General features: G+C 39.1%; 1 protein-coding gene across 21 annotated transcripts in view; it reads right to left on the bottom strand.

The window, feature by feature from the left end:
- Positions 1-1,440: 1,440 nt before the first annotated feature.
- Positions 1,441-23,156, bottom strand: part of LOC308095000 (NACHT, LRR and PYD domains-containing protein 3-like) — a 59,607-nt gene continuing 37,891 nt past the window's right edge. For 20 of the 21 annotated variants that reach the window (XM_080441860.1, XM_080441849.1, XM_080441864.1 and 17 more), the window contains 4 exons: positions 21,918-22,046; positions 20,383-20,532; positions 16,948-17,009; positions 1,441-3,824 (listed from right to left, as the gene is read on the bottom strand). In XM_080441860.1, coding sequence (XP_080297986.1) covers positions 3,280-3,824; positions 16,948-17,009; positions 20,383-20,532; positions 21,918-22,046 — 886 coding nt within the window. In that variant the 3' untranslated portion in view covers positions 1,441-3,279. The remainder of the gene's footprint in view (positions 3,825-16,947; positions 17,010-20,382; positions 20,533-21,917; positions 22,047-23,156) is intronic. The other variant, XM_080441853.1, reaches the window with a different exon arrangement.

Below are 23,156 nucleotides of genomic sequence, written 5' to 3'. Positions count from 1 at the left end.
CAATCATACGCTTGGAAAAGTGATGGACCGTCATAATGACCAATCAGAGGTAGTTAAAAGGAACACAGTCTAAGAACACACTCAGTTCAAACGTGCAGATCTCCATAATGTCCAGCAGATGGCAGTGAAAGACCACATGCCAGATGTATTAAGCAGAATATATTTTCAATAGATCAATGGAGAAATTGATTGATTATTTCACAGTCGATACAGAACAAAGACACAATGAATCATACATCATTATAAATAATTGTGGAGATTAATAGAATGTATATTATACACCAGTGGCTCTCAGGGGGGTCCCCAGCAAAAGTATTTAACATAGCATCACAATCATTTTAACCACATTATTCATTTATTTGTTGGCTATCAAAAATAGCAGATCTACAAGCTTGCAGAAAATATTTGAAGAAATATCTAAGATGTTTGGACATTTTCCTTTGAATATAATTATATATAGATTTTGTAAACAAATCTTCTCTTCTGGGGGTCCCTGGCACAACATATTCTCAGGTGGGGGTCCGTGGCCAAATACATTTCAATGTGGGGGTCCTTGGCATGAAAAAGGTTTGAAAAGCACCGTCTATAGACAGAGGAAACGCCCATAAGATGAAGAGTGTTGGTTCACTAATGCAGGAACCATCAAAGGTTCTCTTTGGATCCAATCATTAATAAGAGCAGAAATATATACATATATAATATATACCCTCCTATTAAATATATACATATATAATATAAACCCTTATTATAAATATATACATATATAATATAAACCTCCTAAACAAATACACAACAAAAAGAAAGACAACAAAGTTCAGTGTTAATTTATCCATCTGTATCTCAGAGTTAAATGAACCAACATGTTACTGTAAACACTGTTTATAAAACATTTTATTCTAAATTAGATAAATTAAAGCCTGGGAGTTTCTTAGCGTCTAAATCACAGTTTCTCAACATTGGGCCTGGGGACCACCAGGGGTCACTAATGGACCCTTTTTGTTGCTTTGGTCTTTGTTTTTTAAAGCAGTGAGAGTTGGCTTTATTTTTTATTTTTTATATTTTTTTTAGGGTTATGACTTATTAATCACAAAGTAAAGCAGCCTATAAGTCTAAGCTCTCTCTATAGTTTAATCCAATGGTTTTCAAAATTTTTCATGCCAAGGACCCCTAAATTAATATACTGTGTCATTTTAAGATTTCTTTGGCTATTAAAAAACAGCAGATCTACAAGCTCATAGCGCGGCACCGGGTGCCGCGCTATGAGCTTGTAGATCTGCTGTTTTCCAAATCCTTACAGTTTGTTGCTCGGTGGTGATCCAACTTTTCCATGTCAAGGACCCCCAAAATCATATGTATTTTGCCTTGGACCCTGCAAATAAAAGGTGTGAGAACCACTAGTACTAGTGGACTCATAATGTGTCATATAGTGTCGTAGTAAATCAGTGTCATACATATTCTGAAGAAAACCTGGAGACTGACGTTCAGTAATTGGTTCTTATGATCAAAATAAGAACAATAATGTTATGTAAAACAGAGAATCTAAGTCTTTACCACGGACACATTGATGAGCCCTGCTGCATGGCCATGGGCAGAAAGATGAAGAGGGGAGTGTTGGGCGGGAGGAGTGGGACGAAGGCCCTACGTCCTGCCGGTGGGGGCTCCTCACTGGCAGGTGAGCCAATAGGAGACAACACAGAGATGTGTGTGGGGAGGAATTCATTGGCATGACGACTAAACTGGGGAGAAACTTTGAAAAATCACACCCAGTGTGAAGTGAGCGGTGCTATTTATGAGTTATTAATTTCATCATGCATCTCGGTAGCCAATCAGAGCACGTCCTGCGAAGTGACGTGCTTACATTTTTTACATTATTATTAATTTCATCATGCCCTCGCTAGCCAATCACAGTGCGTCTGCGAAGTTTGAAGTTAATTTCATCATGTGTCTCGCTAGCCAATCACAGCACACCCTGGAAAGCTTAGCCTATGGGCGTGTTTTCCACAGCATGGCGTCACAGCGAAAGACAAATGTTCACGACGGAAAGAAAAACTTTCACCACAGATGGGTCCTAAACCCTCTTATAGGAAAAAAGATGCAACTAAGTTAAAAACATGTAATACAAATAATGAACACTGAACACTGCTCACAATGTGTCGCTTTGTGACGTAGATCTTAGATATTAGAGGGGGGGGGGGGGGGATGGACCAATTACAAAATCCTGTGGGACTCCAGTCAATAAAGTATACAGAGTTAACTGGTTAAGTATAAAGGTTTATATACAATAAACAGTATTGATACTGTGAGAATTACATGATCAAATATACAGTTTTCCTCAGTCTATTCTTGTGTAAAAATATCAAAAATGAAATATACATAAAATGAGTTTGTATCATAAGAGACACAATATGACACTGATATTTACATCATCATCATCAGTGTTGATGGACAGTATTTATGATACATATTTATAAATGTATGGAGTGGAGGTTTGTTCACTTCTATCTAATCTAATCTAAGATCTAAAGCTCCCTGTGGTGATGACTCATTTTATACCATAGAGTTTGACATTAATATGGATTTGACCAGGGACCCCCATTTGAACACATTTGTGTCAGGGACCCCCATTTGTACATATTTGTGCCAGGGACCCCCATTTGATCATATTTGTGCCAGGGACCCCCATTTGAACACATTTGTGCCACGGACCCCCGAACAACATTTTGTTACAATTATCAAAAATAATATATAAAAAATCCAATGTTTTTCTTTTTTAAATAGCCAATGTATAAAGGGGGTTAACGTGTTTAAACTGATTTTGAGACCACTGGTTATCAAAGTAGGGTCTAGGGGCCCCCGGGGGGTCCTTGAGGGGATACCAGGGGGTCCTAAGCTAAATTATTAAATATGCATTAATAGCATCAAACTCAGTGTAACTACTGTAACCGTGTATTACTTTGGTATTGGAAAATAGCAGATCTACAAGCTCACAGTGTGTCATAATCTAATGTGTTGCGAGCTTCTTGTCTTATGGGTCAGGGGTCAAAGGTAAAAACTCTACAGGAGCTTTAATGTGTGACTGTCACTGTGCTGCTTATTACATCATCATGATGATGTCACCGTGATGTCATGATGAGTCACTCATGCCCAAATATGGAGTCCATGACGTCAGACTCATCTAGTCTCAAAGTATCCTGGCAACAGTGGTAACCATGACAACCTGCACTCACTCAAACATGTTGAGTAACCATGGTGACCTGATGTCATCCTCACATAGAGACTCTATCTCTGCTCACACAGACACACTGAGGAGGGGGGGTAGGGTAACCTGAACCCAGCATAGAGAGGTTCAGAGAATGTGTTCTGGAAGGTGTACAGGTGTGCCAGTGAGTCAGAGGACCCTTTATAGAAGGACAGAGTCCCTGCAGGCCAGTCCAGATACACTGCTACTCTGTTAGAGTCAGAGGGACTGACAGGGAGGACAGTCTCCTTACTATTGTGTCTGACAGTGTAACTGTTACCATGGAGACCACCACCACCACAGTGCAGACTCCAGGACTTGTCATTGTATCCAAGCCTACAGTCACCACCACCTTCTTTCCTGCTGATCCCTCTGTAAGTCACTGCTATATAAACCCCTTCACTCCACTCTACCTCCCAGTAACAGAGTCCAGTCAGACCCTCTGTACACAGAACCTGAGCCTTTCCATCAAACCTGTCAGGATGTTCAGGATATAATTGATGTCTCACTGTCACCTTTCTGTTGTTCTCAGACAGAGAGAGGTATCTGCATGCTGTGTTTGTGTCCAGTGTGAGAGGATGGAAATCTGATGAGAAAAACAACACAGTAAACATTACATACATCATTCACTGACTGACACACACACACACACACACACACACGCGCGCACGCACACGCACACGCACACGCACACACACATAATATCAATAAAGCTATCAACGCTAGGTGTTGTAAGCTTGTAGATCAGATTGTTTTATGTTGCTGATCTACAAACTCACACCCTGTTTGTTTGTTTGTTTGTTTTCACATCCAAGATGGCTGACAGTGCTGCAGTGCTGTGAAACTGTCTGTCTATCTGTCTAAAAATCTAAGAAATCCTTAGTATTTCACCAACCAAAAGGTTACCAGTGGATTTTAGGTTCTTTATTTAGTTACTCTTCTTTAAAATTGCAACCAAAAGTGAAATTGCTGATTGAAAGGGGAGCGTGCTGCAGGTCAGCTAACACCAGGCCAACTACCACAAGCCAGGCCTGGTTCCATTGCAGAAGTGGATGCCCAGCTACCCAGCTACCCAGGGCAGCTGGACACCATCCTGGCCAGGCCCAGGCCTCTGGAGCAGCTCAGCTAACCAGCCAAGGGATCTCCACTCCAGCTACCATCCTAGCCAGGCCCAGGCCTCTGGAGCAGCTCAGCTGACCAGCCAAGCTACCTCCACTACAGCTTCATTTCACCCACTTCTTTACCTTGTAAACCTGTGATGTGACAATAAAACTGATTCTGATTCTGACTTCAGCTACAGTACCATCCAAGCCAGGCCCAGGCCTCTGGAGCTGCCCAGCTAATCAGCAAAGCTACCTCCACTCCAGCTACCACCCGAGCAGGCCTAGACCTTTGGAGAAGCCCAGCTGACCAGCCAAGCTACCTCCACTACAGCTACCATCCAAACAAGGCAAAGGCCTGTTCAGCTGGAGGTCACCACCAGATAAGCTATACTTAACTTTTAAGATTGCTTTGCTCAGTGTGGCTCGTTTTTAGCCTAGAGCTGAGTAGGCTGGTTGTGGATTTCTAACCCTCTGCTGTTATATAAGTACCATATACAGTAGATCTGCTACAATGACTCTGAAACAACTCCATGTGGAGGTGAATGAATTGAAGGAGACTATTAGTCTACTCTCAAATACTATTGATAAAATATCTAATCAACAAGAGGTCATAAATAGCTTGGTTAAAGAGATGGCAAAAGTGAAAACCCGGAATGCTGAACAAAATGACAGGATTGACACACTGGAAAATAGGGTTGATGAGCTAGAGCAGTACTCGAGACTTAATGATATTATTGTCTCAGGACTGAACATTAAACCAAAGACCTATGCCAAGGCTGCTGCCCAGGCCATGGGTCATGAAATGGAGCCTAGTGAGGAGGAGAGAGTCACAGTGGAGGAGGAGGTGGTGGCGTTTCTCCACTCTAGGAACATTATCATTGACAAAAATAAGATTGAGGCTTGTCATCCCCTGCCTCGCAGGAAGCAAACAGATGTGGAAGGGCAATCCAGACGAGTCAATCAAATGGATAATCCATCTGTCATCCTGAGGTTCTACAGCAGGAAGCACAAGATGGAACTGTTGCGACAGGGAAAAAACCTTAAAGGATCCCAGGTATACCTGAATGAGCACCTGACAAAGAAAAATGGTGAGATTGCTAGGAAAGCAAGATTCCTCAAAAAGAAAGGCAAGATCCAGGGAACCTGGACTGCAAATTGTAGAGTATTTATTAAATTGAATGGCCAGTCCCCAGAGCAAGCCAAGATGGTAGTAGTTCGGAACCTGGATGAACTGAAAAAGTTTGAGTAAGGGAATATATTTCCTGGTTTAATTCACTAATCACTTCTATACCCTTTCATGGACTACAGCTCTCACTGTCGTCACTGCCATGATATCCTCTCTAACCCAACTGTTTGTTGTACTTGCTGTACAAAGGTTTACCATCTGAGATGCTCACCTATAAATGAATATGAAATGAATAAATGGAGCTCTTGGACTTGTTCTGAGTGTGTCTCCATATTCCCATATCATGATATTGATGATGATGGCTTGGTTGAGGATATAAAATGCAAGTTTAGGTTAACAACTGACTCAAATCTTATGCATTTTAATCCCTTTGATTGGAGCCTACGTAGCGACTCTAAATTTATGGGCTCTCTTGATCCTGATTCAAATTTCTTTAGCTCTTTAATTCCTGAGTCACTATCCTGTGACTACTTTAGTATAGATCAATTTCATAGTCTACTACTTGATATTCCAAAGCCCCAACGGCTTAAAAGGGGGCGGCCATAGCTGAGTGGTTAGTGAGCCCGCCTAGGGAACCAGCTGGCCCTGGTTGCCCCAGGTTCGATTCCAGGCTATCCCAGCATATGTGCCGATGATATGAAATTTGTCCCTGAGCAAGACTCTTAACCCCAATTGCTCACAGGTTCTCATTGGAAACAAGACCGCAAGGACTTTCATGAACGACCTGTTAAAAAGGAATTATCCTTATCCTTAATTATCCAACCTAAGCTATTTTCTAATTTTCATTTAAACATCCGTAGTTTCTCAAAGAATTATGAGACACTTAATCATTTTTTGTCTTTGTTAAATCATGAATTTTCGGTCTTAGCATTTTCTGAAACTTGGTTGACTGATGGGTTGACATCTCTTTTTGACATCCCAAATTATAATGCTATACACCATTGTAGAATGGCAAGATCTGGTGGAGGTGTATCTATATACCTGCACAATGAATATCAATTCAAACATAGAGATGATCTTGCTCTAAACTCTGAGGGTTATGATGTTGAATCGCTGTTTCTTGAAATACCCTCTTGTGACATTTTTAATGGTAAATGTGTTGTCATAGGTTGCATTTATAGGCCCCCTGACTCAAACATTGAACATTTCAATGCTAGTCTCGCTTGTGTCTTGGACAAAATTAACCGAGAAGGTAAAGTATGTTTCCTCTTGGGTGACTATAACATCAATCTATTTAACAGTGAGTCCTCTTCACTCACAGCTGAATTTTTGAATACTCTCTATGCAAATTCCATATACCCCTTAATTACTAAACCTACTCGAGTGACTGCCTCATCTGCAACCCTTATTGACAATATATTTACCAACTCTCTCAATAATGTATGGAAATCTGGTGTCTTTCACTCTGATATATCTGATCATTATCCTGTATTTCACTTCACATCAATAACCTCAGCAAACTATCAGGAGACTGACAAAGTTATAAGGTTTAGAGTGTTTAACAAAAGAAACATTGACCGGTTTGAGGAGCTGATTGATGACATCCTCTGGGATGATGTATACACTCATGATGATGCTGAACAAGCATATCAGTCATTTTTAAAGTATTTTAACTCTGTATTCAATAGGTGCTTTCCTCTTGTTAATAAGCAAGCAAATAAGGTCAGTGCATTCAGAAAACCCTGGTTTACACCAGATCTCAATAAATCTTTGAAAGCTAAGAATAGGTTGTATAAGAAATATATCTGTAATCCAACCCCAATAAATATAGCAAATTATAAGAAATATCGTAATAAATACAATCATGTTATTAGAATTGCTAAGAAAAAGTACTTTTCAGACAAGTTCAATGAGGCTTCAAATAACATCAAAACCACCTGGGGAGTCATCAACCAGCTTCTAAATAGGAAAAAGGCTTCAGCCACTCTTCCATCCCAATTTATCGATGAAAATAGAGTTTACTCTGATCCATCTGACATTGCATGTGCTTTTAACAATGATTTTGTCAATATTGGTTCAGTTCTATCAGAGAAGATAAGTCCTATGGCCGGGTCTCCATCTGCGTTTCTGACAGATTGCCATCCTTCTGTTCAGACCTTCAAGCCTCCTACTGAGAAGGAAATCATAGATATAATTATGTGTCTGAAAGATTCAGCTGCTGGTCATGATGAGGTCAGGTCTAACCTAATCATCAAAACTAGTCATTCAATTATTAAGCCTTTGACCCACATCTTCACCAAATCATTAGAAACTGGAATAATACCCAATGACCTTAAAATTGCTGGAGACCGTAGTGTATTTAGCAACTACCGCCCTATTTATGTTCTCCCATGTTTCTCTAAGATCCTGGAGAAGTTGGTCTATAACAGAATGATGGAACATCTGCAGGAGTGTAACATTCTGTATGAACACCAATATGGATTTAGGAAAAAACATTCTACTGAAATGGCCATACTTCAATTGGTTGATAAAATTCATACTGCATTCAATAATAATGAATATGCTTTGGGAATTTTTCTTGACTTATCCAAAGCATTCGACACTGTTAATTATGACATCTTACTTCAAAAGCTGTTACATTATGGATTTGCTGGAATCACTCATACATGGTTTTACAATTATATTCATAACCGACAACAATTTGTTATCATTAATGGAAGGTCATCAGATAGTGCCACTTTAACATGTGGGGTCCCACAGGGATCTATACTAGGTCCACTCTTATTCCTTATTTATATCAATGACAATGTCCTCCTTGTTTCCTGTACTTTTTGCAGATGATACAAATTTATTTATTTCACATCCTGATTTTTCTGTTCTTATGGCAAAAGCTAATCACGATTTAGAAAATATTTCAAAATGGTTCACATTAAACAAATTATCTCTCAATATTAAAAAATCAAATTTTATTATATTTACATCAAAAAACAAAAAATATTGTAAATCTAACACCTGTCTGTCTATAGGAGATAACCCAGTCACTCAGGTTTCATCAACAACTTTCCTTGGAGTAATTATCCATGAAAGACTAAGCTGGAAAAGCCACATTAGCCATGTCTGTAAAAAAATATCTAAATCTGTCGGCATTATTGGCAAATTCCGTAGTTGTGTTCATCATAAGTGTCTCCTAACCCTTTATTATAGTTTAATTTATCCGTATCTTATATATTGCAATATCATTTGGGGAGCTACTTATCCTTCACATCTAAACAAACTCCATATGTTGCAAAAAAGATTCTGCAGGATTGCTACGTGTAGTGATTGGTCTGCTAATTCTGCCCCACTTTTCAAACAACTTAATATTTTATCCATTTTTAATTTACATAAATACCAAACCTGTAACTTTATTTTCAAAATACTGCTTCAGCCAGATTCATTTTCTTTGCCCTGTAAAGCCTTCTTCCAGTTCAACAGTGATGTACACCATTTTAATACAAGACAGGCAAATCATTTACATATCCCAAAGTTCCGTACTGGTCTGTGTCAATTTTCCATCAGGTATAGGGGGGCTCAGCTATGGAACAGCTATATTAAAATCTCATCGAAGGCTGCTTTGCCAAATCATTTTAAATATAAGCTAAAAGCCCATTTGATTAATCAAATTTAACAACTCCCAGAGACATCCACTCTTACGCCCACCCACTCACACACTTGCACCTACCATTTTATACTAAAATGTGTTTTCTCTAGTATTCATACTGTGTATCTATTGTTGTATTTGTATTTTTGTATAATTGTATGTATGTTGCCAAATAATTTATTTTTGGTTTCTATTACTTTGTATTTCTTTCTTGTATTTCTCAAGTGAGGTGAGATTAACCACACACACACACACACACACACACACACACACACACACACACACACACACACACACACACACGCGAACAGACAGGCTGCAGATGATCATGTTGCCATGTCCGCTTATTATAAGCGACTTGGGCTCCGTTTGTTAGGGCTTGTTTTCATAGACCTGGTTGCTTGTTTCTCTCACGAAACCTGGCAACCCTGTATTGGGCATGTGCAGTAACGGCGCAAACTGCGGTCTTAAGGTCCTTACACACCGGCGAATATGCGAATATACGCAAAATTCTGACTCGTTCCGAATAATTAAAAGACGCTTTTTCGCTTCGCGAAACTGATGTGGACGCTTGCATTGACTTTATAAGGTTTAAAAAAAAAACGTATTATTCGCATGAAAAAAATCGCCCCGGTGTGTAAGGACCTTAAGAGTTAGACAGCGTTTCCATAAAAGGCTGATAAACAGCTTGAATTTTGATAAAGTGAAAAACAGACTTCCTCACAGTGGGCATTTACTAATGATGAATGGCCACGTGCTTCAGCCACTGAGGAGGACCAAGAACTTCAGACAGACAGACAGACAGACAGACAGACAGACAGACAGACAGACAGACAGACAGACAGACAGACAGACAGACAGACATTCCTTAAATGATATGTAGGATTGAGGTCTGAGGAAGATCCAGCAGGCTTTAAACATCACATTCATGATGGTAATAAACCATTTAACTTATGGATCATAATTATTCCAGTGCAGAGTTCTGCTCTGCATCTGGCTTTTTAAATTACTTTGGATGAGCGTGATCTTCTACTGTGAGCTTGTAGATCGGCTGTTTTTGAAATATAGCCGATCTAACAACTCATAGCGCATCATATGCATGCATATCATGCGAGCTTGTAGATCTGCTATTTTTGCCCATTCTTGTAATATAGCCGATGTAATTAAAGACTCACAACCCAACATGATGTGAGCTTGTAGATCGGCAATTTGTATTTATTTGTAATAGTCTATCTAAAAGCTCACCACACGTCATGACAGATATAATATTTAATTGGCCGTTAATTATAAACATAATCAGGCTATTTTATGTCTGTGTGTCTGCAATGGATAAAGTGGTGAAAGTTGGTGACACACATACATTACAGACAAGTTATGAACCTTCCTTGTGCCATCATTCATGATGACATAATTAACATTAAAGGGATAGTTCACCCCCAAAATGACCTTTTTCTATCAATTAGTCACCCCATGGAGACTTGAATTCATGGACATTTTTTAGTTTTTGTCTCATTCCTAAAACAATAATTTGATGACCAGCAGCGGTTCCGGTAGGAGACACAAAGAGTCTCCTTTGTGTCTCCTACCAGAACTGCCTACCGGTCCGCTGGTCATCAAATTATTGTCATATCATAGGAATGAGACAAAAACTAAAAAATATCCATGAATTCAGGTCTCCATGGGGTGACTAATCAATAGAAAAAAAGAAATGTTTTGGGTGAACTATCCCTTTAACAAAACAAAACAAAAAGCTGTAGGTTTTGCATATTAAGGTTGAATGAGATGTAAAGCCCAAAACATTTATTAACACTAGCATGACTGGGGTTTCATTATCCCACACACTGCCTGATTTGGGGGGATTTGGGGGTCAAAAAGACAGTTTTTCCAGCTATTCTATTGGTCACTGTCTCCCCTCTGTGCTCCAGACGAGCTCACACCTTCTCCCCCACACAGTGGGGGTTCCATTGTCTTCTAAATAGCTATTAACATTTCAATTGCACTCTGCTCAGTCAGTGAGCTCACATATGTTGTTGTTGTAGGCAGGCAGAAACATTATAAACTAGGCTAACTTGTAATGGTAACTGCAGATTCTGTATGTAAAATCTTTATAAAAAAAAGCGTATAAAACAGCGCGATCTGTAGCGTCACATTAAACTCTTGAATGAAACATGGAGCCTATATGAACGCTGAAGCCACTGTCTAATTACGTGACTATCTCCATTGTCCAAAACACATGGATATCTCTTGACAAACCAATATTATTATTTTTCATAATAATAATATTCACATTATTGTCTGAGCGTAAAGCTCTCATTCTATCAGCTGTCCACGTCGCTGACAAACGCGTCTCCTCTCCTCCTCAGTCGCTGCCTGACAAGCCCTATGCTTGTAGATCAGATCTGTTGGCACAGCATTAGAAAATAGCGCGATCTGTAGCGAACACATCGGTATGCTTCACACATGTGCTCAATCCTGCGCAAAATATCTGATCTTCAAGCATAAAACAGTTGCTGCGTGACAAACTGTATGCTTGTAGATCCGATCTTTTTCCACCGCTTTGCAGTGAAGTGGGTTGCCAAATTTTGCGAGAGAAATAATCAGTCAGGTCTATGAAAATGTTACTGCATGCGTCGTTGTGCCCTGAGAAAACAGTGAGGCATGAATGGGGTTTATAGCCGAGGCTAATTTGCAACCCCAGTCCCTGGTTAGACCTTTCTATATAAATATTTACCTAATAAAAAATCATTTACAAAAGGATATGCATGAAGCTCTAATCTAAACAAGTATGAAAATATATTTATATCTGCAAAGTAACTAAAGTTTTCAAATAATTGTAGTGGAGTAAAAGTACAAGATTTGCCTCTGAGCTGTAGTGGAGTAGAAAATTATTACCATTATAATGTAATTATATGGGTAATTATAATACTAATAATAATAATAATAATAATAGAAAGACGTGAGAAACAAGCCCAAAGTCGCTTATAATAAGCAGACATGGCAACATAGACTCGCTGAAAAAAACAGAGATGATTTGAAACAAATAGTTAGGAAAAGTCATGAAAGGGGAACTTTCTCAGAGCTTCATGAGAGAAGATAATCCACTTTAAATTCTCAAAATCGGTCAGATTGATGGCTTAGTCACGCAAGTGTTAATGTGTTTATACTGTGCGACATAGGGTCGAAATGTGACACGTGAGCTTGTAGATCGGCTTTATTCTAAATATTGCAGATCTACAAGCACACAATGTGTCACAATGCGAGGCGTTGTGAGGAGTTGTGAGGCATTGGGTCTCATTCACTAAGCTCAGGTCCTCACATATTTTGTACTTATGTGCATATACGTGACTTCACACGTTCAGTATTCATTCATCTTTTTTTGACCGTGAATTTGGGCGGACACTCAAACTCACGTCTGCTCAGGAACAGACTTATATGCCTCAAACCTTTCGTATAATGTTATTAGAATGCCTTATTCTTCATGAAAAATCCATGACAATAGTGCCAAACCTCAAATAATGTTTTCATGTGCCCAGAATGTGTCAACACATTAAAAAAACATATGTCAAAGATCTATTGCTTGGATGCATATGGTAGACATGATGCAAATTCAACCGATTTGTATTTCTTTTCAGTTGACACATTTAGAGCTGAATTATTAGGTCCCTCTGTGTGTTTTCCATTTCTGCAAATGTGGCCACAGTTTCACATATTGGACTTTCATGCCAACATGTTGTGCTATTAATTTATAATATTGACCATAGGGTTGTTACGATACCAATACCAGTATCGGTACTCGGGCCCGATACGCTACTTGTGTACTCGAATCGGTACTCGGTAAAGCTCCCGATACTTTTACCCGATACCAAAACAATGACGGCCGCTGGTATTAACATCGCATTGTTAACAGCTGTGCCTCAAAGTTATAACCACTTTGAGTTTCTAACTTGTGGTCATAGTCGCGATACTTTTCAGTTGTGTGGTGGTACTTTTAGATGGATTTTACTGTAACCGAAAGTTCTGTCCACCGTCCAGTCAGAGAGCATGGTTCACACTCACAGACCGGAGCCGGCTCTGTTATTCACAGACGGAGCTAGCGTTATTATTAGCCGTAGCCAGTAGTGTTGCCAGATTCTATTGGAGAGAAACAAGCAGCCAGGTCTATAAAAATAAGGCCAAAATAAGCAACTAAGGCAGGTCAGTCAAACTGTAATGTCTAATATTGTTTTATGTTTTCTCAAACATTTTCATGCCAAGAGGAAGGACCCCTCAATATGTACAATCTACTTTACAGAAAAACAATACCAAAGTCGCTTATAATAAACGGATTTGGCAACACTGGTCAGAATGGAACGGTACAGCAGCTAGTAGCCACAAACACACTGTCTATCTTCTCCTCCGAATAATTTTGACTAATTTAAATATTTTTGATTCTGCTTCTACAGAAATATGCTCTTAACCTAGCTCTGCTCCATAGCGTGTCTGACAAAAGCCTCATTTATGCTCGTTATGCACGACGGTGTCGCACGCTGAAAACAGCAGATCTACAAGCGTAGAGTATGAGTCGGCGCTAATACATGGAAAGAGGACAGGACAGCTGATTAGCGTTAGAAGGAGTTCTCCTTAACGTTGCTGCTCGTCCTTAGTAAAACAAATAAAAAATACACTTTCGCTACTGACCAAAACAAAGAGGGTTTTGTGGAGTTGAAAGCCTTCTTTCCTTAGTGGGGACACTCTGAGCCCCCCACCTCACGTCTAAAATACACTTTCGCTACTGACCAAAACAAAGAGGGTTTTGTGGAGTTGAAAGCCTTCTTTCCTTAGTGGGGACACTCTGAGCCCCCCACCTCGCGTCTAAAATACACTTTTTGGCCAGAAAATAAAATATTTCATCAGAAGGAAAAAAAAATGTTGGTGCCCTGTACAGCATTGGTCCTCAAAGTGGTGTCCGGGGACCCCCAGGGGGTCCCCAGCTAAATGATGGATAGTTATGAACCAAATGGACCCTTATGGGTCTGTAACTCTGAGAGTGTAAAAATGGAACCAAATGGACCCGTTGTACACTCTCAGAGTTAAATTACCATGGATTTCACAATATAAATTGGGGTCCCATGAGATAAAAATGCCATTAAATGGGGGTCCGTAGCCCTAATGCATGTCAAACTGGGGGTCCTTGAAATTAAAATGGTTGGGAATTGACTGCTAGAGCCATAATATTCTTCTCTTATGGGGTCCCTGGCATATATTTTCAAATAGGGGTCAATTTGGGGGTCCTTGACATGTAACAGTTTGAGAACCACTGCTCTACAGATCTGTTTTAATTGTTCTATTGACCAGATTTTTTCTTCCAGTGAAATATCTTCTTTTCTGGCCAAAAAGTGACCAGAGCCAGAGAGTGACCAGAGCTACTATTAACCAGGTAAACAGACAGTTATTAACGCAATTTTAACAATAATTATTATTAAAATAACAAGTACAAGGCATAAGAATGAAATGAAATTGGAGAAAAAGGGGGTAAAATAAGTGGTTACTCAAAAGAAACATAAAGTACTCGTATCGGTACTCGGTATCGGCGAGTACTGAAAATTGAGTACTCGTACTCGGTCTGAAAAAAATGGTATCGGAACATCCCTAATTGACCACATCACATCACGCTTATGTCTTATCATCTGATGAGGATATAGTATGGATGAAATCTAGCTGTGTCCATAATATCCATTCACCATTCTGACGTAGGACAGGATATGTTGTTAATCCTAAAGATTTATCCTCAGTAATCAATAAAGTGTGATCTGTGATCGGATCTCTGTTTCCTCAATCAAATGCAAGCATTATTTAAAAGAAAACGCTTCTATAATATCCTTTCCACGTTTTATCAACCTATTATTTGGTGGTGGGGTTAAACATTGTAACTTCTTATTCTCATTATGAGAGCATTACTTTATTAACGTTCAGCTGATCCATCGTGCGATCGAGGGACTCACTTCCAGACAGAACAGATGTACAAGTTGTCAATGTGGTGCGACTTGACGCGTTTTTTTTTCTTCATGTGGGTTATTTCTGGTTGCCTTTTATGGTGTTAAATGGGGCGTGGAACAATACAAAGGATCTACACGGGAGAACACTAGTGACTTTAGAACACAAATGTGATACACCTGTGATCCACACAAATCACGTCTCTGAACCCTCTTTCATGAATCACACGTCAGAATTGACTTATCCCAATATACATATGTTATTTATGACCAGGATATACACCTTATTTATGACCAGGAAATACACCTTATTTATGACCAGGATATACACCTTATTCATGACCAGGATATACACCTTATTCATGACCAGGATATACACCTTATTTATGACCAGGATATACACCTTATTTATGACCAGGTTAGTGAATGAGGCCCATTGTTTCTGTCAACCCACATGAACTTAGTTTTCTGAAAAACTTAAATGTTTTTTTCAAAATAAATAAAAAGATTCATGTTAATATATACATAGAAACATGTAAAATGACACAGACGCTTTCCCGGTTTTAAAGGTATAACAACGTATAGGCTTTCCAGGTCTTAATGGGTTAAGGACCGGGCCAAGAGCAGAGAAACCTCCTGAATTCCCTGGAAGCTCTACTGAAGAGTTTTCAGGACAGTATCTGGGGAGGGGCCAACCCACTATAAAACAGCAGTGGTGGAAAAAGTACTCACATTTTTTACTTAAGTAAAAGTATCAATACTGCAGTGTAGAAATACTCTGTTACAAGTAAAAGTCAGGTAATCAAAATTTACTTGAGTAAAAGTACAAAAGTATAAGCATCAAAATATACTCAAATTAACGAAAGTAAAAGTACTCTATTATTTTCAAATGGCCGAAATATATATAGGGCTGAAGTGGTTCATGCATGTGTTGTAATAATAATCTAAATCTGCAAAGTAACTAGTAACTAAAGCTGCCAAATAATTGTAGTGGAGTAAAAGTACAATATGTGCCTCTGAGATGTAATGGAGTAGAAGTAAAAGTATTGAAAATGGTAAATACTTCGGTAAATAAAAAAATCCTCAAAAGTATACACATTGAATGCCAGAGTTATTTCAGATTTTTTTAGCTGTTTTATGCCAGAGATTTTTCATTGAGAAAAAAAAAGTACTCAGGAGCCGAGATACAGAATTTTTAAGTTTTAAGTTAACAAGGAAGTGGATGGGAGTATAAATCTTCAAAAAATCATATCTCCTTGGTCTTTGGGTCAAATCAAATTAAAAAAAAATATATATATATATATATATTTTTTTTTTATTTTTTTTGAAAAAACGCATCAATGCGTTCTTGGCACACAAGTGATGGATTCAAAAGAACGCAAAGAACGCAAGTATGCGTTCTTGGCACTCAATGTGTTAAGGACAGTACTTGAGTAAATGTACTGAGTTACTTTACACCACTGTAAAACAGTGTATAAAATGTTAATGTGTGATATAGAGTACAGAAGTCCTGACGTCACTCGTTCATCCCCTGGGTCGTAAAGTAATTTCTCTATGGAGAATAACAATGGGTCATCTTAGAATCGTCTCATATAAGAATTGTGGTCCAAAAAAAAGGCTCTGTATCGTTTATGATAGTCAGTCACTCATATTTGATACAGGCTGTTTCTGGCGAGAATTAAAACTAATTCGGCGGAAGTATAACATTAGTTACTATTTTTGGAACGCAGTTCTTATTTGACACGATATTAAACACGTCTATGGGAATTCAGAACGGGGGGGAGGGGGGGGAGGAACGCGACCCAGGTAGGATGTGTAAATTAGGTCAGACTTCGGTGCTCTATTGACACAGACAGACAGATACTCACATTTTGTACTGAGTTGAGTAATGAGTCGAGAATTAAGACATTCTTCTCCTCCATGTTTCACACTGTAGGAAATAGAACAACAATGCATCAATGTCTAACTGTCTAACACAACGTCTCCACTACCTGACACTACAGTGTTTCTCCTATCATTATCTTGGCCCTGCAGCCCATCCAGACATACTCACTGCTGCCCAGTTTGGATCTCATCACCTCCTCAGACTCCACCTTAACCCCTAGCACTCCACTCTCCTTTATCCCTTCTTAATGCAAGTTTACTATGCAGATATATCTTGTTCTTAATGCAAGTTTACTATGCAGATATATCTTGTTCTTAATGCAAGTTTACTATGCAGATATATCTTGTTCTTAATGCAAGTTTACTATGCAGATATATCTTGATATGTCTTATTTCTCAACCACAAATGTACAGAATGTTATTTATTTATTTATTTTTAGGGGAAAAAAAAAAAATTGTTATAACGATACTCCGTTTGTACCTCTGCCGTTGGTGAAGAAAACACTTGCGCAACAGCGCCAGCCGGGGCCAGTAGTACACACACACACACGGCGCAGCCTGACTGGAACGCAATGCATGCAGGCTGCAGCCCCTCCCCTCTCCACTCTGTCTCTCTAGCCATGTGAGTGTGCTACTGCTCTGGTGCGAGTATAAAGTTAATGGTGTACGAGTCGCTTTTCTATTCTTAAAATGGCATGTGCAGATGCAGGACCTTCGCTGCCCGTTTTAATTGACAAAAAGAACGCCAGAAGTGTAGTTTGGAACTACTTCGGATTCGAACCCGATGCACACGGACAGCCAAAGGACACGAGCAAACCGAGGTGCAAGCGATGCAAACGCATTGTGCCGAGCAAGGGAGCCAACACGAGCAACCTTGCATCACACCTCCAGGACAAACACAAAGACCTATACAAGGAGTTCAGAGAGGTTTGTACCATAAATGAGTCATTAAAATCGGCCCGCGAGGCCAGTAAACGTGTTTGTTGTTGTTAGTGATAGCGATGATGGCTAAAGCTAACTGCAGTGCATATCCGTTCTAGAGAGAGGATACGGAAACGATTCTCAGTTTGTGTGTGTGTGGGTGGGGGAGTGGAAATGAACAGAAATAGTTTGAGTAGGCGTGCCTTAGACCGGATGCATTAGTTATCATATCAATAGAAACCCTCAAACCAATGCAGGAGTAGACTGGTAAAAAAGAAACGAACAACTTAGATGATGTTGTGTGAGTCTGACACACACTACTTTTGTATACTTTGGTTTATTTTAAGATTAATTGATAAGATACGTTATTATAAAGGCCATTGAAAGAGAATAACTTAAAGGGATATTTCACTTTCAAATAAAATAAACATTAAAAATAAATAGTTAAAAAATGAAAAAAGTTATGGCAAAATCACGGCCCCCTCACACATTAGTAGGACACTCTAATGCGTGAGGGGGCCGTGATTTTTCCATTACTTTTTTCATTTATTTTTTATATATTTTTTAAATGTTTATTTTATTTGAAAGTGAAATATCCCTTTAAATGCTGTAACCTGCTCCTGCTAAGCACAAATCTAATCATTTATTTTTTACCACCATAGTCAACTAACTGCTTCATCATGGTTTCTATTCATATCAACCAATGCTGTTGTGTGAGACACACACAACAGCATCTAAGTTATTCTATTTGAATCAGGCATTCAATATAAGTTATAACTTTGTTATCTTATCAAATTAATCTCCTAAGAAATAAATCAAAGAAAGTACATACACAAATAAAGTATTGTAGGTAAGCACAATAGCACATCACTACTTTAGTTTAATGTATACTTACTTTGTTTTTCATTCAAGATTAATTGATAAGAATAAGATAGATAATAGTATTAAATAGTTAGTTTTTTATAAAAGCCTGATTAAAAGCAAAAAACAGTTTTTATAAAACTTCTAAAGATAGATTGTTATATTTCTTTCAGCGCAAGAGAGATGCTGAGCTTCAATCTGAAACTCAACGTGCAGCCAGTCACTGTCCACTGGCACAGCCGAGTGTTGGAGAGACCTGGGATCGACAAAAAAAGTATGATGAAGACTCGCAAGAGGCCAAGAAGATCAACAGAGCTGTAGCGACTTACATTTGCATGGACCAGGTCCCTATTTACACTGTAGAGAAGCCTGGGTTCAAACAGCTTCTTCGGCAGTTAAACAATAAATATTCCCTTCCATCACGTAATTATTTCATGGACACTGAAATCCCAGCCCTGTACAATGAAATAAAAAATACTGTCACAGACAGTTTTGTGGGGAATCGCTTCTTCTCCTGCACCACTGACCTGTGGACCAGCAGGGCCAACTCCTGTTTCATGGCAGTAACTATACAGTTCATAACAGAGTCCTGGAAGATGAAGAGCTGGTGTCTGGGCTGTGCTGGGATGCACTCGGATCACACAGGGGACAGCTTGAAGGAGGCATTGGAGGAGATGGTACACGAAACATGGAAGCTGGACATGTCAGATATGGCCGGTATTACTACTGATAATGCCTCAAACAATAAGAAGGCATTTGCCTCCTTCACATGGGTTCCCTGTTTTGGCCACAACCTCCACCTTGCCGTGGGCAGGGGCCTGAATGTAGGCCGTGTGCCTGAAGTACTGTCGAGATTAAGAAAGACTATTTCTGCGTTCAGCAGGTCTCCAAAGATGTATCGAAACTTAAAGACAAAACAATTACCTCTGAACCTAAAAGAGCACAAATTGATCCACGATGAGCCCACACGCTGGGACTCAACATACCAAATGGTAAACAGATACTTAGAGCAGCAGCAAGCAGTCTGTGCCGTTCTAGCCGAGGACCGGAAGAAATGGCACCTCATGCCCAGAGACACGGACATTGTAGCTCTTCAGTATGTGCAGGAGGTATTGAGCCCCCTCAGTGGTTACACTGATGCACTTAGTGGTGAAAAACATACCACACTCTCCTCTGTCCTTCCCCTATGTTGGAAAATATTCAAAAATTTGACAGTTGAGGAAAGTGACAGCAACCTAAAACGTCAAATTAAAGAAGCTATTGGAGGGGATCTCAAACAAAGATATGAGAACCAGAGTCTGCAGCTACTACTGAACACAGCCACGTTTCTTGACCCAAGGTTCAAGGACAGTTTTGTTACTATGAAAGAAGAGGTAAAACAAAGTCTTGGCAATTCAGTAGAAACAGCACAACCTCCTCCAGAACCAGAAGCCCCACAGCCAGCAAAGAAAAAGAAAACGGATCTGAAGGGACTGCTATTCAGCATACAGGGGGAAAAAAAGAGTCAAAATATCGAAGACGAGGAGGAAGCTGCTGTAGGACTCACAAAAGAGTTCATGATATATGACAGAATCTGTGAAGAAAAAACAAAGGACCCACTCGAATGGTGGGGAGAAAACGACAAATTGTTACCTTACCTTGCCCACTTTGCCAAAAAGTATTTGTGTATCTCTGCTTCAAGTGTAGCATCAGAGCGTGTATTTAGTACATCAGGGCTCATTGTCAGTCCAAGAAGGGCACGACTTACAGAGGAGCACATTGACATGTTGGTGTTCCTAGCAAAAAATCTGAGAGGGCCAGAGGAAGAAAAGAATAAGATGATAAACCTACCTAGCTAAGCTAGCTACAGAGAAGTTTTTGTACTTCTTAAGCAATAAGCAGTTGCACTGTTTCCCTTTTCCTTGTTTTTTTTTTTTCAATTTCAGTAAAATGTTTCTAGTGCTGCCAAGTGCCTTAACTACCTTTTGAATGTGTTTGAATTGTTTCACACAGTTGATCATTTGTTGTAGTAGTACAGTACTATTGCTCTTGACTGTTTTGTGCTGCCTTTATTTCTACTTGAAATGCCTGCCTTTAAATGTGTCACTCAGGCTTATTATTTTTTTTATTTGAGCATTGTTACTGATTGCACCTCTTTTAATTGATTTGTTGTATTTGTACTAAGCACTAACTAGACTCAGACTGTCTAAAATGTGAAAATGCACTACCTCCTAGGGCTCCTAGTTCCTATGACCGTTTTGTGCTGCCTTTATTTTGACTTGAAATGCCTGCTTTTTAATGTGTCACTCAGGCTTATTTTTTTATTTTTTATTTGGGCATTGTTACTGATTGCACCAGACTGTCTAAAATGTGAAAATGCACTACCTCCTAGTTCCTAGTTTTTCTTTAAATAAAAAGAAAACATTTTGCACTCTGAATTCCTGTGGTTGCGTGGTATCGAGTATCGTATCGAATATCGTATCGAATATCGTATCGAATATCGTATCGAATATCGTATCGTATCGAATTGTATCGTACAATTATTTTTGTATTGAATTGTATTGAATTGTATCGTATCGTATCGAATATTGATATTTTTCAAAATATCGATATCGAAGTTAGAAATCCAGTATCGTGACAACACTAGTCTGGTCAGTTAAGCACAGTAATACCATGGTCAGTAACTTTACTAGTAGTTTTGACACTGTGGGCAGGAGCCGAGTCCTGATGGAAAATGAAATCAGCATCTCCATAAAGCTTGTCAACATACTGAAGCACAACGTCCTCTAACATCTCCTGATAGATGCTGTGTTGACTCTGGACTTGATAAAACACAGTGGATCAACACCAGATGACATGGCACCCAAAATCATCACTGACAGTGAAAGCTTCACACTGGAGTCAACACAGTATCTACCAGGAGATTTTAGGCAGGACTTTGCATCTGCCCACTGTGTCAAAACTACTAGTAACTGGTGTACTGACCATGGTATTACTGTGCTTAACTGACCAGACAACTGACCTGACCTGAACCCCACAGATATTACTTGTTAGTTGGTTAAAGTATTAACTAAATATACATACATATTTGCATCTATTTATGACAGAGTGAATACACCGTTAAGGGACACATGAGGGGAACACTGGACATTCACTGTACTATCCAACATGGACACAGTCCAAGTCTACTCACATGCAGTTCTCCAGAACTGAATCATTCACCATGTTGAGGCTCAGGTCCAACTCTCTTAGGGAGGGATGAGAGTTTACGGCTGAGGCCAGAACTTCACAGCATCTCTCTGACAACCAGCAGTGAGCCAGTCTGAATGAAGAATGAAACACCAGATGAAAAAAAAAGAAAAAGAAATAAAACACGTTACAATATACATTATTCCTGGATTGAGAACCTGGACCTGACCGTGATGGACTGTCAGGGTTTTGGACTAGTGACCCAAGAGGTGGAAAGGAAAAAAGAAAGAAAGAAAATACTACAAGAATACAATAAAATAAGAAAGAAAACAAAGACAGATTCTTAAGATTCTGAAGTTCAGCTCACACACACATACAAGGCTGTTACTACCATCAAACACTCAATATAGATCATAATATACTGAAGACATTAGGGATCCCCTTATATGGGCATAAAAGGGACAAGTACAGACAGGTACATATATCTCCATATATGGGCACAAAATACATGCACAAAATCTCTGTACGTATGTATGTATTTACTTTAAGTACGTCTGTAGTTCAGGTATCTTGAGAACTGTCCAACAGACCAACGTCAAACTTGGCAAATGACCTGAGTGTATTCTTATGTCAAAAGGCCCTAAAAGGCCGATTTGAATGACTTCCTGACATAATCAAGAACTTGTGCATAAATATGAATCTTGATTTCATTCACCTGTGTGATCCCCATAGCTGCATGTTCCTCCAAACACACCTGATTTAAATGATACAGCGCTACGCCATTTTGAATCTCATTCAAGATGACGTCCAGACAGTGTATTACTCATTTTAAACTTAAAGAGTACACTAAAATATTTATCTGAAAACATTTTAGTTTAGAAATAAGAAATGTAGTTACATTAACAGTACAGTTACTCAAGTACTGTACTTAAGTAAAATTCTACTTGTGATTAGTTGAGACACAAATAGGCTTCGGTTTCAGACTGATCCTTCTAAATAAAATGAGAAATGTCTTTAAGTACATTGCAAGATCATCTGAAAATTGCTACAAATGAACAAGGCTGTCCTAATGTTTCTCATGAATGTCATTTTAAATGTTTGAGGATGTTCCTGCTCTCTGTGTCTCATAGGTCTATGTCAGGTCTTGAGTTATTTAAACTTTAGACCAAATAATAAACTATATCAATGAGAAGTTCAACAACCACAAATGTTTTCTCCATCACAATGGTGAATATTAGGAATT

The sequence above is a fragment of the Gymnoscopelus braueri genome, assembly GCF_963280865.1.
Source record: "Gymnoscopelus braueri genome assembly, chromosome: 11".
Taxonomy (NCBI): domain Eukaryota; kingdom Metazoa; phylum Chordata; class Actinopteri; order Myctophiformes; family Myctophidae; genus Gymnoscopelus; species Gymnoscopelus braueri.
This window is presented reverse-complemented; position numbering and strand designations above follow the sequence as displayed.